The sequence below is a fragment of the Tachysurus fulvidraco genome, chromosome 15, assembly GCF_022655615.1.
Source record: "Tachysurus fulvidraco isolate hzauxx_2018 chromosome 15, HZAU_PFXX_2.0, whole genome shotgun sequence".
NCBI classification, from domain to species: Eukaryota; Metazoa; Chordata; class Actinopteri; order Siluriformes; family Bagridae; genus Tachysurus; species Tachysurus fulvidraco.
This window is the reverse complement of record NC_062532.1, coordinates 12,185,761-12,199,091: the sequence shown is the minus strand read 5'-3', so window position 1 is coordinate 12,199,091 and position 13,331 is coordinate 12,185,761. Positions and strand designations below refer to the sequence as shown.

General features: G+C 38.4%; 2 protein-coding genes across 3 annotated transcripts in view; both read left to right on the top strand.

The window, feature by feature from the left end:
- Positions 1-2,186: 2,186 nt before the first annotated feature.
- kpna2 (karyopherin alpha 2 (RAG cohort 1, importin alpha 1)) lies at positions 2,187-6,419 on the top strand. The gene is made up of 11 exons (XM_027141766.2): positions 2,187-2,267; positions 2,471-2,578; positions 2,675-2,815; positions 3,371-3,456; positions 3,548-3,816; positions 3,910-4,004; positions 4,237-4,500; positions 4,900-5,133; positions 5,308-5,490; positions 5,564-5,713; positions 6,207-6,419. The coding sequence occupies exons 2-11, from the start codon at positions 2,513-2,515 to the stop codon at positions 6,294-6,296; spliced, it is 1,578 nt and encodes a 525-aa protein (XP_026997567.1). The 5' UTR covers positions 2,187-2,267; positions 2,471-2,512; the 3' UTR covers positions 6,297-6,419.
- A 129-nt stretch (positions 6,420-6,548) lies between these two features.
- The window catches only part of smurf2 (SMAD specific E3 ubiquitin protein ligase 2), a 40,695-nt gene continuing 33,912 nt past the window's right edge, over positions 6,549-13,331 (top strand). The window contains exon 1 of one of the 2 annotated variants that reach the window (XM_027141712.2): positions 6,549-7,027. In XM_027141712.2, the coding sequence (XP_026997513.1) occupies positions 6,976-7,027 (52 nt within the window). In that variant the 5' untranslated portion in view covers positions 6,549-6,975. The remainder of the gene's footprint in view (positions 7,028-13,331) is intronic. The other variant, XM_027141713.2, reaches the window with a different exon arrangement.

Here is a 13,331-nt window from a genome sequence, read left to right as displayed (position 1 = left end):
TGGAGAAGCTGAGCGATGGAGCACCTGAGGAAGAGGAGGATGTGTTAGAGGAAGAAAGTATCTCTAAAGATGATGATGTTCCAACTGACGTGAAGGAATCGAGTTATGAAGAGTCTGAGGAACCCACGTGGTCCTACAATGTATGCACTGTCTCGTGCCGACAGCATAAAGTCCACCTTCGAGTTGTTTATGTCAGAGGATATCCAAGAGATAGTGTTAGACATGTCTAACAAGGAGGGGTGTCATGTATATGGTGACAGTTGGAAGACAATAGATAAAATCGACCTACAGGGATATCTGGGTCTTTTAATCCTTTTTGGGGTTTATAGGTCCAGTAAAGAGACTACATCCAGCCTGTGGCACGCTCAGACTGGCAGGGCGATATTTTCTGCTACCATGGCCCTGAAGAAATTCCTCGTCATTTCAAGAATCCTACGTTTTGATGATCATAAGGCCAGACGAGCACGAAGTGCCAGAGATAAAATGGCTCCCATCCGAGAGATCTGGGATAAGTGGGTGTATCGCCTGCAGTAAATATATAATCCTGGCATTGATGTCACAGTGGATGAACAATTGATCCCGTTCAAAGGTCGATGTATATTCAAACAATATATAGCAAGAAAAACAGGCAAGTATGGAATCAAAATCTTGGTAGCCTGCGATGCCCAGTCTAGCTACGCCTGGAACATGCAGGTGTACACAGGGAAACCTGTGGATGGTCAACCAGAGAAGAATCAGGGCCAGAGTGTGGTTCTCGATATGACACAGGGTCTTGAAGGACACATTATCACTCATAGAACGACGGCAGGTTCTCATAGAACGACCAGTGACACCTCTCATAGAACGACCAGCCTCTGCCAGCTTGGTCAAGGAAGTCCAGAAGGGCGCATCGACTTCTGCAGCTGGTCCCTTACAGCCATCTGCTCCTCCTCCACCAACACCAAGGAAGTGGTGCAAATTCTGAACAAATAACAACTAAATCAGCACCAGGTGCCAAAATTGCGAGGCACATATTTGCAGATACCATAGCATCGTAACCTGCCTCACATGCAAATGAAGACAGACACACACACAAACACACAACAGTTCTGTTAATTGTATTTTTATAAAGAAGTTAATTTTTTTATTAAAATACGTGTTTTGCAAATCATATTTGTTTACTTTCTCTTATTTATGAATTCAGCTTTGAACTGGGGATATGATGGCTAATGTTTGATCTATCTATCTATCTATCTATCTATCTATCTATCTATCTATCTATCTATCTATCTATCTATCTATATTACAGATTAGATTAGATTAGATTAGATTCAACTTTATTGTCATTGTGCAAGGTACATGTACAGAGCCAACGAAATGCAGTTAGCATCTAACCAGAAGTGCATAGATGGCTTATTTACAAGTGGCAGTGTAATAAATAAGGGTATACAGAATATGCTTATACAGAAGGTGTAGTAATATGTACATGTAACTGAATAAGGGTAAATATAGTGTATTTTTTATACAAGTATGTTACAGTATGAAGTGGTATGACAGATAGCTGTATAAAAGGAATGTCATTATGCATATATACATCTCTCTCTCTCTCTCTCTCTCTCTCTCTCTCTCTCTCTCTCTATATATATATATATATATATATATATATATATATATATATATATATATATATACACACACACACACACACACACACACACACACACACACACACACACACACACATATACACAGAATAAATATGGATGGACATACAGAAGTGTAATGATAGTTTTTGGGTGGTGCAAGGATGCATGATTTTAAAGTGGTGCAAAATAGTGCAAAACAGAAGAAAAAGCGACAGTACAATGGTGATTGTTAACACCATATCAGCTGTTCAGTGCAGTAAACAGTCCGTGGTTGGGGTATGTATATATATATACACCAGCCAGTGGTTATCCAACATAATATTTAATAACTTAATTTTTCCATAAATTAATTATGATAAAAAGCATAAGAGATGTAAAAGAAGTTTTATTTAGTGTTTGGGATTTTAACGTGTAACATGAATCTCCTTAAATACCAGCCTTTTCAAAGTCAAACCCGAGTCAAACTCTCGCGATAATAAACGTGAGTTGCGCGGAGGCCACGCCCCTGCGTGACCTGTGATTTTTCAAACCAGTCCAATCGCGCGTTGCTTTTGCTCAAACTGACCAATCAGAGCGCTTCGCCGGGCAATTTAAAGGTCTGTACTGGTGTTCCTTAGTGCACATTTCCTCTGGAGAAACACGGTAAGGAGTGTTAAATGTTTTAAATGTGCCTCATTATTATTATTATTATTCTATATAAAATTTATAATGTTTTAGGTTTGTGCATATAATAGAATGCTTTTTTCCCCATTTTATAAATGACTTGTTTTTCTGTAAGAAAGCGTGTTTGTTTATTTTAATGTGATAATTTAGTTCAATTCCCTTCTTTATTATAATTTTTTCAGGTTTTCATCTTTCCAAGTTTATCTTCCTAAAATCCCACTACAATGTCTGCTGCTAACGAGAACAGCCAGCGTTTGAATCAGTTTAAAAACAAAGGAAAGGATGTAGCTGTAAGTTTGAACTTGAACATTTGACTCCACCCTTTGTGCTATTTATTAGTGGTGGTTTTTATTCATTATAATATTTTATTCCTTTTCATAAATTAGGAGTTGAGACGAAGGAGAATTGAAGTAAACGTTGAGCTCAGAAAAGCTAAGAAAGATGATCAGATTTTGAAAAGGAGGAACGTGAGCACGCTGCCGGATGAAGCCACCTCTCCTCTTCAGGAGAAAAGTCAGAACTGCCAGGTGAGAAATAAAATATTTTTAATTCGGGTTGTTTTCTTTTATTAACACGTTAAAGCTATTAACACGTTAAAGCTATTAACACGTGCTTAGTTTATCGATTCGAGTAATTTTCCCATGATGCTTTGCTCCTAGTGCTGGTTTGAATAATCAGCGTTTTGGCTAGTGATTGTTTTGTTTAGTGTCCTTTTTTTTATTATACAATTGTGCAATCTACTTTTACTTTTGCTTGTGTGTACGTGTAATATTTTTATTTTTTAGAGGAAACTTGCATTTGAATTAATTGATTAGTGAATGCTTTTTTTCCATCAAACTTTTTAATAAATCAATAAGTATCATAGCCTATATAGTGATATTTCCTCCACTGTACATGGGAATCTGCGAAGCATTTAAACACCCCACACTTACTTTCCCTATATATAATTATATATTTGTTGATTTGTGTGATTATTCATTGGTAAGGTGACTGTCCAACTGTATACCATGTGATGCTGTTATAACCTCCAGTTAACAGCTGTAGAAGTTAGAGATCTGTAAATCTCATGTTTCTCGTGACAGGCTCAGCACTGGACGGTGGAGGAGATTTTTAATGGGGTTAACAGCAACGTTCTTGAAACTCAAGTGCAGGCAACACAAGCTGCAAGGTGAAGTAATTTGTGGAAAAAAGCTTCTTTATTTTTCTCCCTCTCCTTTTCTGTCTCTGGCTTTTGTAATTGTATCTTTTGTACATTTTAGGAAGCTGCTGTCTAGGGAAAGGCATCCACCCATTGATCGAATCATAAGTGCAGGCCTGATCCCCAAGTTTGTAAGCTTCCTGGGCATGTCTCAGTCCCCACCTATTCAATTTGAAGCTGCCTGGGCCCTGACTAACATTGCGTCTGGGACATCCGATCAGACCACAGCTGTGGTGGAAGGTGGGGCCATTCCAGCTTTTATTGGTCTCATCACATCGCCTCATTCTCATATTAGTGAGCAGGCTGTCTGGGCCCTGGGGAATATTGCTGGTGAGTGAGGCATTGCAGATTGCAAAACTTCTCCAGACTTTTTTTTTTTTTTTTGTGTGGGGAGACTTTCAATCTTTTGTATTTTCTGTTAAGGTGACGGCTCTGGATATAGAGATAAGGTCATCAAGCACGGTGCCATTGCCCCACTTTTGAGTCTGCTTGCTGTGCCTGACCTTTCTGTATTTGCTGTAAGTTTAAAAAATAAATGAGAATCTTGCTAACTATTTGAAGAATCCTAGATGCAATGTTTAATGTTGCTTGTAGATTTCAGTAGTGCCAGAATACTCAAGATTAGCATTCTACATAACTGCATATTGTACCTATTCTTCTTGACCACAACTGTAGTGATGGCTTCCAACCGCTAGGTGGTGTTAATACTCCAGTAATACCTATCTAATATTTGTCCTTTTCTCATTGAAGTCTGGGTACCTGAGGAACATCACCTGGACTTTGTCTAACCTGTGTCGCAATAAGAACCCCGCACCACCCCTCGAGGCAATTAAGCAGATCCTGCCAACTCTCATTCGTCTGCTAAACTTTGACGATAAGGAGGTGCTGGCAGACACGTGCTGGGCTATTTCATACCTGACAGATGGTCCTAATGAAAGGATTGATGTGGTGGTCCAGACTGGGCTTGTTCCTCGACTGGTGCAGCTGCTTGGCTCTGGAGAGCTTTCTATTGTGGTAGGTAAACTGTGCATAGGTTGTTGCTCACAGTTCATTTTAGCTGTTCTGTAGTCCAGTAAGGGTTTTTTTTTTTTTCTTTGTAGTTTAGGTTTTTTAACCTATTTGTGCTGTTGAATTCTGTTCTTGTTCAATTCATAACAGAATGAATGCATTAAGTTGCAGTAGTGTCTGTGGTAATCATTACTCACATTTACAAGGACTTGCATGGCAAGCTAACAAAGTGCCTTTTTTTTTTAAATAATGACCATCAGGTTCTTCCTTGATTTTGTTTTCAGTATTAAAAAATAAATAAATAATTTCTAATGCATTGCATATCAAAGAGGGATCATTTAACGGCCTCCCAAATACAATTTCGCCAGAAGTGCAAAAGTTAAACTAAGCATTCACCTTCCACAGACTCCAGCCTTGCGCTCCATTGGTAACATCGTAACTGGCACAGATGAGCAGACTCAGGCTGTGCTGGATTCTGGGGCCCTGCCCTTGTTTGGAAACCTTTTGCGGCACCAAAAGAATAACATTCAGAAGGAAACTGCCTGGACCCTGTCTAATATCACTGCTGGCAAGGACACACAGATCCAGGAGGTTATCAATGCCGGCCTGGTCCCCTGCCTGGTGGAAGTGCTCAGACGGGTATGTTAAAGTTTGAGCTGGCAGAATGTCAGAAAGATTAACGTTATGCAAACACCCTAACACCACCCCCCCACCCAAAAATAAAAATAAATAAATTGTGATAAAAATAAGTGTATATTAAAACAAACAAACAAAAAGAAATCCTGCCCTTAATGTTCATCTTGCCCTGTATAGGGAGACTACAAGACACAGAAGGAGGCAGTTTGGGCAGTGACCAACTACACCAGTGGAGGCACCATAGAGCAAGTTATCTACCTTGTTCAGGCTAATATCATGGAGCCACTGCTCAATTTACTTGCTGCTAAAGACAGCAAAACTATTCTGGTCATTTTGGATGCACTCTCCAACATATTCCTGGTATGTCCCATTTATGAAATTTATTTATTTATTTAAATAAATGTGCACTAATTCCTCACGCTTTAACCACCAGGCCGCAGAGAAGATTGGTGAGACTGATAAGCTGTGTCTGATGATTGAAGAATGTGGTGGTTTGGATAAAATTGAAGCCCTGCAGACTCATGAGAATGAAATGGTGTACAAGGCTTCCCTAAATATTATTGAGAAATACTTCTCTGGTGAGGTGAGTCCACTACAGTGGTTAGTCTTGGAGAGCGTTTTTGTTCCTAATGCTTCAGATCTTCATTAAAGGGAAAAGTCCATGTTGAAAGCCAAAGTATGTTTTTTATAATGGAGAAATTTGACTTGTTGCATTTGTTGTTCCTGGGGAAGATGGTGGGTTGTGTTCAGTGGCAGCTACAATGGCATTTCATAGAAAAGAACTTTCAACCAAGCTCAAAGGTTAAGGAAAAGTGGTCCCTAACTGGTCCGATTATGCTGATGTTGGACTTTGCACAGAACCTATTTTTGTCTGAGCAGTGTACAGATTAGTTAAGAGAGCTGGACAGACTAAAGCATGGCTGCATTGATCTCTTCAGACTAGACTAATTTAATAGCACCATTATTTGCAAGTTAGCCTCCCCCACCCCTGTGCATTCACAAATATTGGCAATCTTAGCATGTCTAATCTTAAATGATGCTTCAGACCAACATAGTAATGTTTTTATCTTTTTTAGGAGGAAGAAGATGAATGTGTGGCCCCTGAAGCCACTGCCGATGGCTATGCATTCCAGATAAATGAGAACCAAAGCACTTTCAACTTCTAAATGTTCTAAATCCCCCTTTAACAACTGTTCTATGTTTTTTGTCTTTTCTGATCTGTTCTATGAAACTGTACATATGGAACTGTCTCAAATTTTATTACTTTGTAAATAAAGGAAGTGAAACCATTTAGTTGGTGGGGTTTTTTTTTTGAGTGTGGGGTTGGTGCTGGATTCTGGGGGTGTGGGGTTGGTGCTGGATTCTGGGGGTGTGGGGTTGGTGCTGGATTCTCGAAGTTGGGGAAAGACTTTTCCACATCAGAAAGGAGGGGCCTGATGACGTCACGGTGGAGCTGAAGATTTGCCAGCTAAGAGGACGAGCTCCATCAAAGCAGTGCAACTTTCCACACGCTCACTCTGCACTGCGGAAGATAAAGACCGCGGCGTCAACCTACATTTACAGGCTTTAGAGAAGAACGTTTCGTCCTGCACGCTGTAGCTTAGTTTAAAAGAAACGAAATGCAAACTGGAGGCGAAACACGTTGAGGAATTATCGTTAGGAGAGGGAAGTGTGGACATGGCAGATCTGCGCACATCCGGGACACTGCGTCGGGACTCCATTATCCTCAATTAACTGAAAGTAGCTGACTAGCTTAGCATAGCAGAAAGAGGTACGGGGGGTAAAACTGGCAGTGCTTTCTAAGTTAAACGGAAATTCTGCGCCCAACCTGGAAAGGTAAAGGAGATGTCTAACCAAGGAGGAAGGAGAAATGGACCTGTTAAGTTGCGTTTAACAGGTAAGTGTGTACTTTATGAAGAACAAACAGCTTAGCTAAACGGTTAGCTTGCTACCTAACACTAACTAAATCTTAACTACCTCCGTTGCGTTTTCTTGTTTTTATTTTTTAGCATGCGACTCGTTCATTACACCGTGTACTTTTGTGTTAAGTTTGTGCAATTTACAGTTTACGTGCTTTTTGTTAGTTCAGTTTGTGAACTGCGGCTTGTGTGCAGTAATGCTGCTAGCTCCTAGCTCATGTTAGCTAGCCTGCACTTAGCTAGCTGTGTGTTTAATGGGAACGGTTGTAGTGACCGTTTGTTTTTCCGCACGATTTAGTTTCTTTTCCTTGCGACTTTTTAATTGTTTGAGTTCATTACAATATGCTTTTACGAGTGTGTTAACTTAAGTTGGAATAAACTCTGCACCGTTTGGTTAGCTTGCTAGCTAACATGGTGGTACTATTAATTTATTTCAAACAGTCTGCTGCTTGGTTAATTTAACTTGGTTACAACCTGAAAATGGTTAATAACCTGAACCTGTTTCCTCTCTTTGTCTGGAATGGTTCACAGCTTGAGTAAATGTTAGCTGAATTGCTCTAAGCCTGTTTAAAAAAAGAATAGCTTGTAATGGCAAAGCAAAGCTCATACATTTCTTAACCTTTGGCTAAAATGGATCTATGGTTAAAATAAAACAACGCCGTGATTTATTTATTAGTTGAAAACCATCTTCGACTGTTTTTAGACGCCTATAATCGTAATTCTTTTGTTATTATTTTTGTTTCTCTGATCTCATCTCTCCTGCAGTCTAAACACTGGTTTCTCATAAGATACAACCTGAGTTTTGGCTTTCTTGTCCTCTGAGAGCCTGGTGTTTTGACTAGGAAAGGGAGAAGAGAGCCGGCTGTGTTTGATATATCTGATATAAAGTAGAGGACAAGGGGGCATGTAAGCAAGCCTGAATTATGATAAATGTAGTCATACATTTTTAAGTATTTTATTTATTATTTTATTCTGTGGACTTAAAGCCTGTCACTGGAACACTGTATCTGAGGAAGGGCTACACCCTGTATGGGACACCACACACACTCATGAGTAATGTAGCCAGTCCACCTAAATTTTTTTTTGTTCAGGAAACCTACAAGGACCTGAGGATGAAATGTGAAACTCTGTGCAGGCGGTAACCCAAACTCAGGATCCAACCTGGATCCCGGAGCTATAAAGTGACATCGGTGCTGCCACGTTTTTTATAATAAATACTAAAATAAAATAAAAATGCTATAATAAAACTTTTATTCATTTGTTTTAGTAAGGAGGATGTGAGACATTGATCAGAACACATAGTGAAAATGTTTTGACTGCATTGATACTTTTTATTTAGATCTGGTTTCTTGTTTGTTTCGTACAGCCCGTCCTCTGATTCTGAGGATTTATGAACAGTGTTGCACATGAAAAATGCAGCATAAGAAAAAATGTTAGATTTAACTCTGTTCCGTATGGACATGATCTCAAAAGTAATGAATTGTAATAATTTATTAAAATAATGGAAGTCTATTGCCTTTAACGTGTACATTAACATTATTTATTTCCCCTTTTACATTAAACATGTACACTTTTGTATCACTGTTAATGATGTGCAATGGAAATCAGTGTGTGGTCCTGCACAAAGCATAAACGTTAAGAAAAAATTCTGCTTACTAAATTTATCGCAGCAGCATTCATTCATCAGTTGTGCTGCAAATTTCAGTTCTTACATAATGTGCCTCCTTTCTAAGAATAGGGACATGACCTTTTTTCCTTTTCCTGTGTAAAAATTAGAGTCGAAGAATAATGTTGAAATTTTTCTTTGCTAGTCACCTGTTTTTGATGTGATTTTTAATCGGACGGTTTACCGACAATGTCGGGTTTCATAATTTTTTCATTGAACAGTTATCCATTGTATTCAGTTCATAGATAATTGATTTCATGTTTAATGCACATTTCTACCACAATTCTAAGTCGCAAACTAACCGCTGACTTTCTCATGTAGCGTTTGTTAGCCTTTTTTTTTTAAGGAATATCAGATCACCGTTTTGCTAATGGCATTCAAGTATGGAATGATTTTGGCCATGTCGGTGTTGACACAGTATGTGTAGTAAAAACACCCATTAACTGTGTTGAGCTGACTCGGCTGCCAAATTTCACAAGTGCATTTGACCAAACAGTTCCACGTTCTGTTTAAACAGCAGCGAAAGCAAAACCCGAAGCATGCAGAGGGAGGAAAAAGCACCATAATTGCACATCATTTGTAAACGTTTTTCTTTTCCAACCGAGGGCTCTTAAATGATTGAAATGGTTCCACAAATTAATGTAGTGAGACTGGGTTTCCTGTTGGTTCAGCTGCTCTGTGGGGAGCACAAAGGGCAAGACGCTTGCTTTCAAACCTCTGTGAAGCACCGTGAAGGCCAGATGTAGAGAGGGGTAACAGTGACCGAAATCTTTACACACACACTTTCTGAACAAGAATCTTTAGTAGAGGTCAGCATTGGCAGGTGAAAAGCAGGTTGAGCTGCCCGGAGATCTGTTAGTGACTTTGAAGCACAGATTTGCACGTTTTGTGGTGAACAGCAGGCATGAAATGTAGCAATCCAAATAATAACCGCAAAGTTTTGCTCACTTTTAAGCATCAGCCATGTAATAATTGTCTAAGAGGTTTTTTTCTTTTCCCCCTTATTGTGTAAAAGTGGTTGAGTGGCATAAGGAGCACTCAGCAATTTGATCGTGTAAAGCACAGCTGTGCAAATAACAGTATAAATCGGTATTTTGTACATATTTCTCGAGTGACCGACATATGCTCTGTGTATTTGAAAGTGTAATTGAATTGCTATGTTTAGACCACATTTTGTGTATGTTTTTTTACTTTAATATACATGTCTTAGTTTATTATATAGATTGTTCCAGTTAGTATCCGTTTGATCAGACGGATCAGATTAGACAGAAGAGTTTGACATGCAGTTATAACCTGAAGTACTATAGTCAGTTTGTTTATTTTCCATGCTTAAAAAAAATTTAACATTTTTCTCTTTAGATATAAAGGTTCAACAAGCACAACCATAAATATGTGTTAGACATGAAATGTCAGAATATGTGTTAGACATGAAATGTGCATGTCACATGATTTGGGATCCAGCTCTTGCACTAAGTATAGCTTGTATGAAAAATATTTGTTTAGTGTGAATACGGAGTTTTTTCCCCCTAACCTTTTCCGTACTTGTTTCTAATTTTGGTCCTTGATGTCCTTGATTTGCTGGCTAAGCGAATTCTTCCACACACGTCTCACTCTCCTGCTGTATGGAAATGCATGTGACTCTGGCTGCCTTCATTTTGCTAAGCTTTGTGAATGAGGCATTTTTGCTGTTGCAGTGGTACTATCACAAAGAGCCCTTTTTTCATTCACCTCTTCTTGGGCCGGTATAAAGCAGCCTTGTTCCTGAAGCCGTGTTGCATTTAAGCAGACCACATGCCCTGGAATACGATGAGGGAATGCAGTCCCGCATCTGCACTTCGGAGCCCCTTCATGAATGCAGCCTCATAACTGCACCGCAGTCCAGTACCAGCTGTGTCAAGTCTGTCTGCCTTTGCACCACAAGTCTAGCCGAAAGCCATAACGTTTGTAGACATTTACCGAGCACAGACGAATTCTCTCATTTTTAGGAGTGAGGCCTTCAAGGCCTCGTTCTGTTTGAGTCTCGTTTTTGTAATGTTCTGCAGATGCTGAGGTAGATTTCCTGCTGCCAGCATATGTGCTCATAAACCCAAGGTGTTCAAAGTGCTAGAAATGCACTGATAATCCCTTCCCTTACATTCCCTTTGTCCTGGTCTCTTTTCCCCATCTTCCTTAGATTACATTTATCTTTAACGTAATATATTCAGTCGTGCAGGTTTTTTACCAGCCTGATTTTTTTTTTAGCTTAGAACAAGACTATACAGTTTAAATCGTTATATTTCAGTGAACTATATCAGGAGTGCTTAAAAAAGAAAAAGACAGGCATATATTTCTAAAATTTAAAAGAAAACAGCCATCTTAACTTGCTAAAGAGTTCTCATAATCTGTGCGATTCCCCAAAACTGCATGCTTGAGTACAGATTTGAAATGTCAAAATGCCAGATGAACAGACTTATGTAAAATATAAAGCTACATTACATCAAATGCGGTAATTTTCAGGGTGGAATATCATCGTTTTTCACCTCAGGGGATGTCGACGAGATGATGTGGCGAAATTGACGCTCCCGTGTTATTTTTTTGATCAGTAAGGTAGGCAGCTTGTGTATCAGGATCAGGAAACTGTTGGATCAGTGTTTTAGATTTAACAAACAGATGTATGTGTGTTTATTTAAAGCCAGTATGTGTGTATATACAGTGTAAGTCATTTAAAGGTCAGAAGTTTTACTTTGATTATTTCTGATGGCGTGTGAAACAATGATCACTGCGCTGTCCCCCAAGGCAACAGAACTGACATGGAAGTTCTGAGTATGTGTTTATAAGTGATAATGTTCCTTGTGGTTAAACTGTATTCGTGTTGAATGTTTAAACAAGAAAAGAAAAAAGTTTGTAGTAAATCTCATGACATAGCCAACATCACAAGATTTTGGATGCACACTGCCTCCTCATTTCCTCTGTTGAGAAAAACGTGTTCACTAAATTGTGCAAACATTTGTAGCAGCACAATCAATAGCAAATAGTGTGAAAAATGTTTTCTCATATCCTTTCTTTAAATGTCTTCTATTTGAAAGACACATCATTTCAATATATACAGCTATATATATTTAAAAAACAATTTATTTCAAATTATATGCATTATATAAGAACAAACAATCATTGAAAATCAAGGGTTTATTTTTCATTTAGAAAATAATTTATTTACAGAATTTAATGACTACACCACAATTACTATATACAAAATATTGTGATTAGTAATAATTAGATTTATAAGGCAGTGATACGCTGAATGCTGCTGTAAGTTTCGTAGCCTCTTTTGAATATGTGGCCATCTTGGAGAATGATTATGTTAATAATAATAATAATAAAATTATAAATAATAATGGGGATAAATCTCCTCCTAGCTATTTACACACAAGATGTTTGTCCTTTTTGAATACTAATCTATTTGTGATGGTTGCACTGGTTTATTCAGTTGTTGCCTTTTAAATCAATGCATCAGTCTTGTAACTTGTAACTAGGGCTGTAGCTATCGAATATTTTAGTAATCGAGTATTCAACCGAAAATTTAATCGATTAATCGGATAAAAAGTATTTTTGCTTAATTAAAGAGCAATATTAAATATTCAAGAGAAAATAAGACGGGTCTCTTAAAATTAAAACTAATTGGTTTCCTTTTTTACAATAATGAACTTTTAAATGCGTAGTATGCAATGCATACAACAATATTTTATATCAAAAATAAACATTTAGATATTACCCATTGTTTGTCTGTCTGTATTTGTACTGTGAACAGTGACAAAGCTGACTGAGAAGAATTAAGTACATTCTGGGCTTTAAATGAACCCTTTTCTGAGATTCAAAAAGAAATCACTTTCAAATTACTTTTCTCAAGTATCAAAACTAAGGCATACATTAAAATTAATAATAATAATACAAAAATACTGGAAGACATACTGTTGTGGTATACCAGCTCGATCTGGCAATGGACACACGCCACGGCGTTTTCTTTACTTTTCCAATTTGAAATGATTCCAAAACTTGGACATTTTCTGTTGTTTTCTCCTGTTTTTCTTCTCTTTGCTCATTGCCATTGTTATCGCGCCCTTCCATTTTGCAGCCCGCACTAGCACGCACGCACACGCCCTCAAATCAAGAGACCGCTAGCTACTCGCTTCTCCTTCCACTTTGAGCGCGTTGTCACACACAAACACAAATGCACGATAACATGACGTGAGCTTTAAAATGAATTAAAAGAGGCTTAGAGGATTAATTTTTGTAATCGAGTTATGCGAGTTACTCGAGGAATCATTTAAGCCCTACTTGTAACACATACAGTGAGGTTTCTGAAATCAGTAAGGTATTCTTCCATTCGCTCGTCCGTCTGGCTGGTATTGTTTAGTCTAATGCTAGCCGTGCAGAGCTCCTTCTCTCTGAGTCAGGCAGCTTGTACTACAGGCCTCCTGTGTTCTCCACTCACAATGTGAATGGCTCTGTCTCAGCCTGGTCTCATCTCTCACATAGATATGTGCTGACACACCTCACCAGCTCTTATAAGGAAACGTATAAGCTAACACAATATGTGCGTGCACACACAAAAAAAACTAAAAATGTATATCTAATTG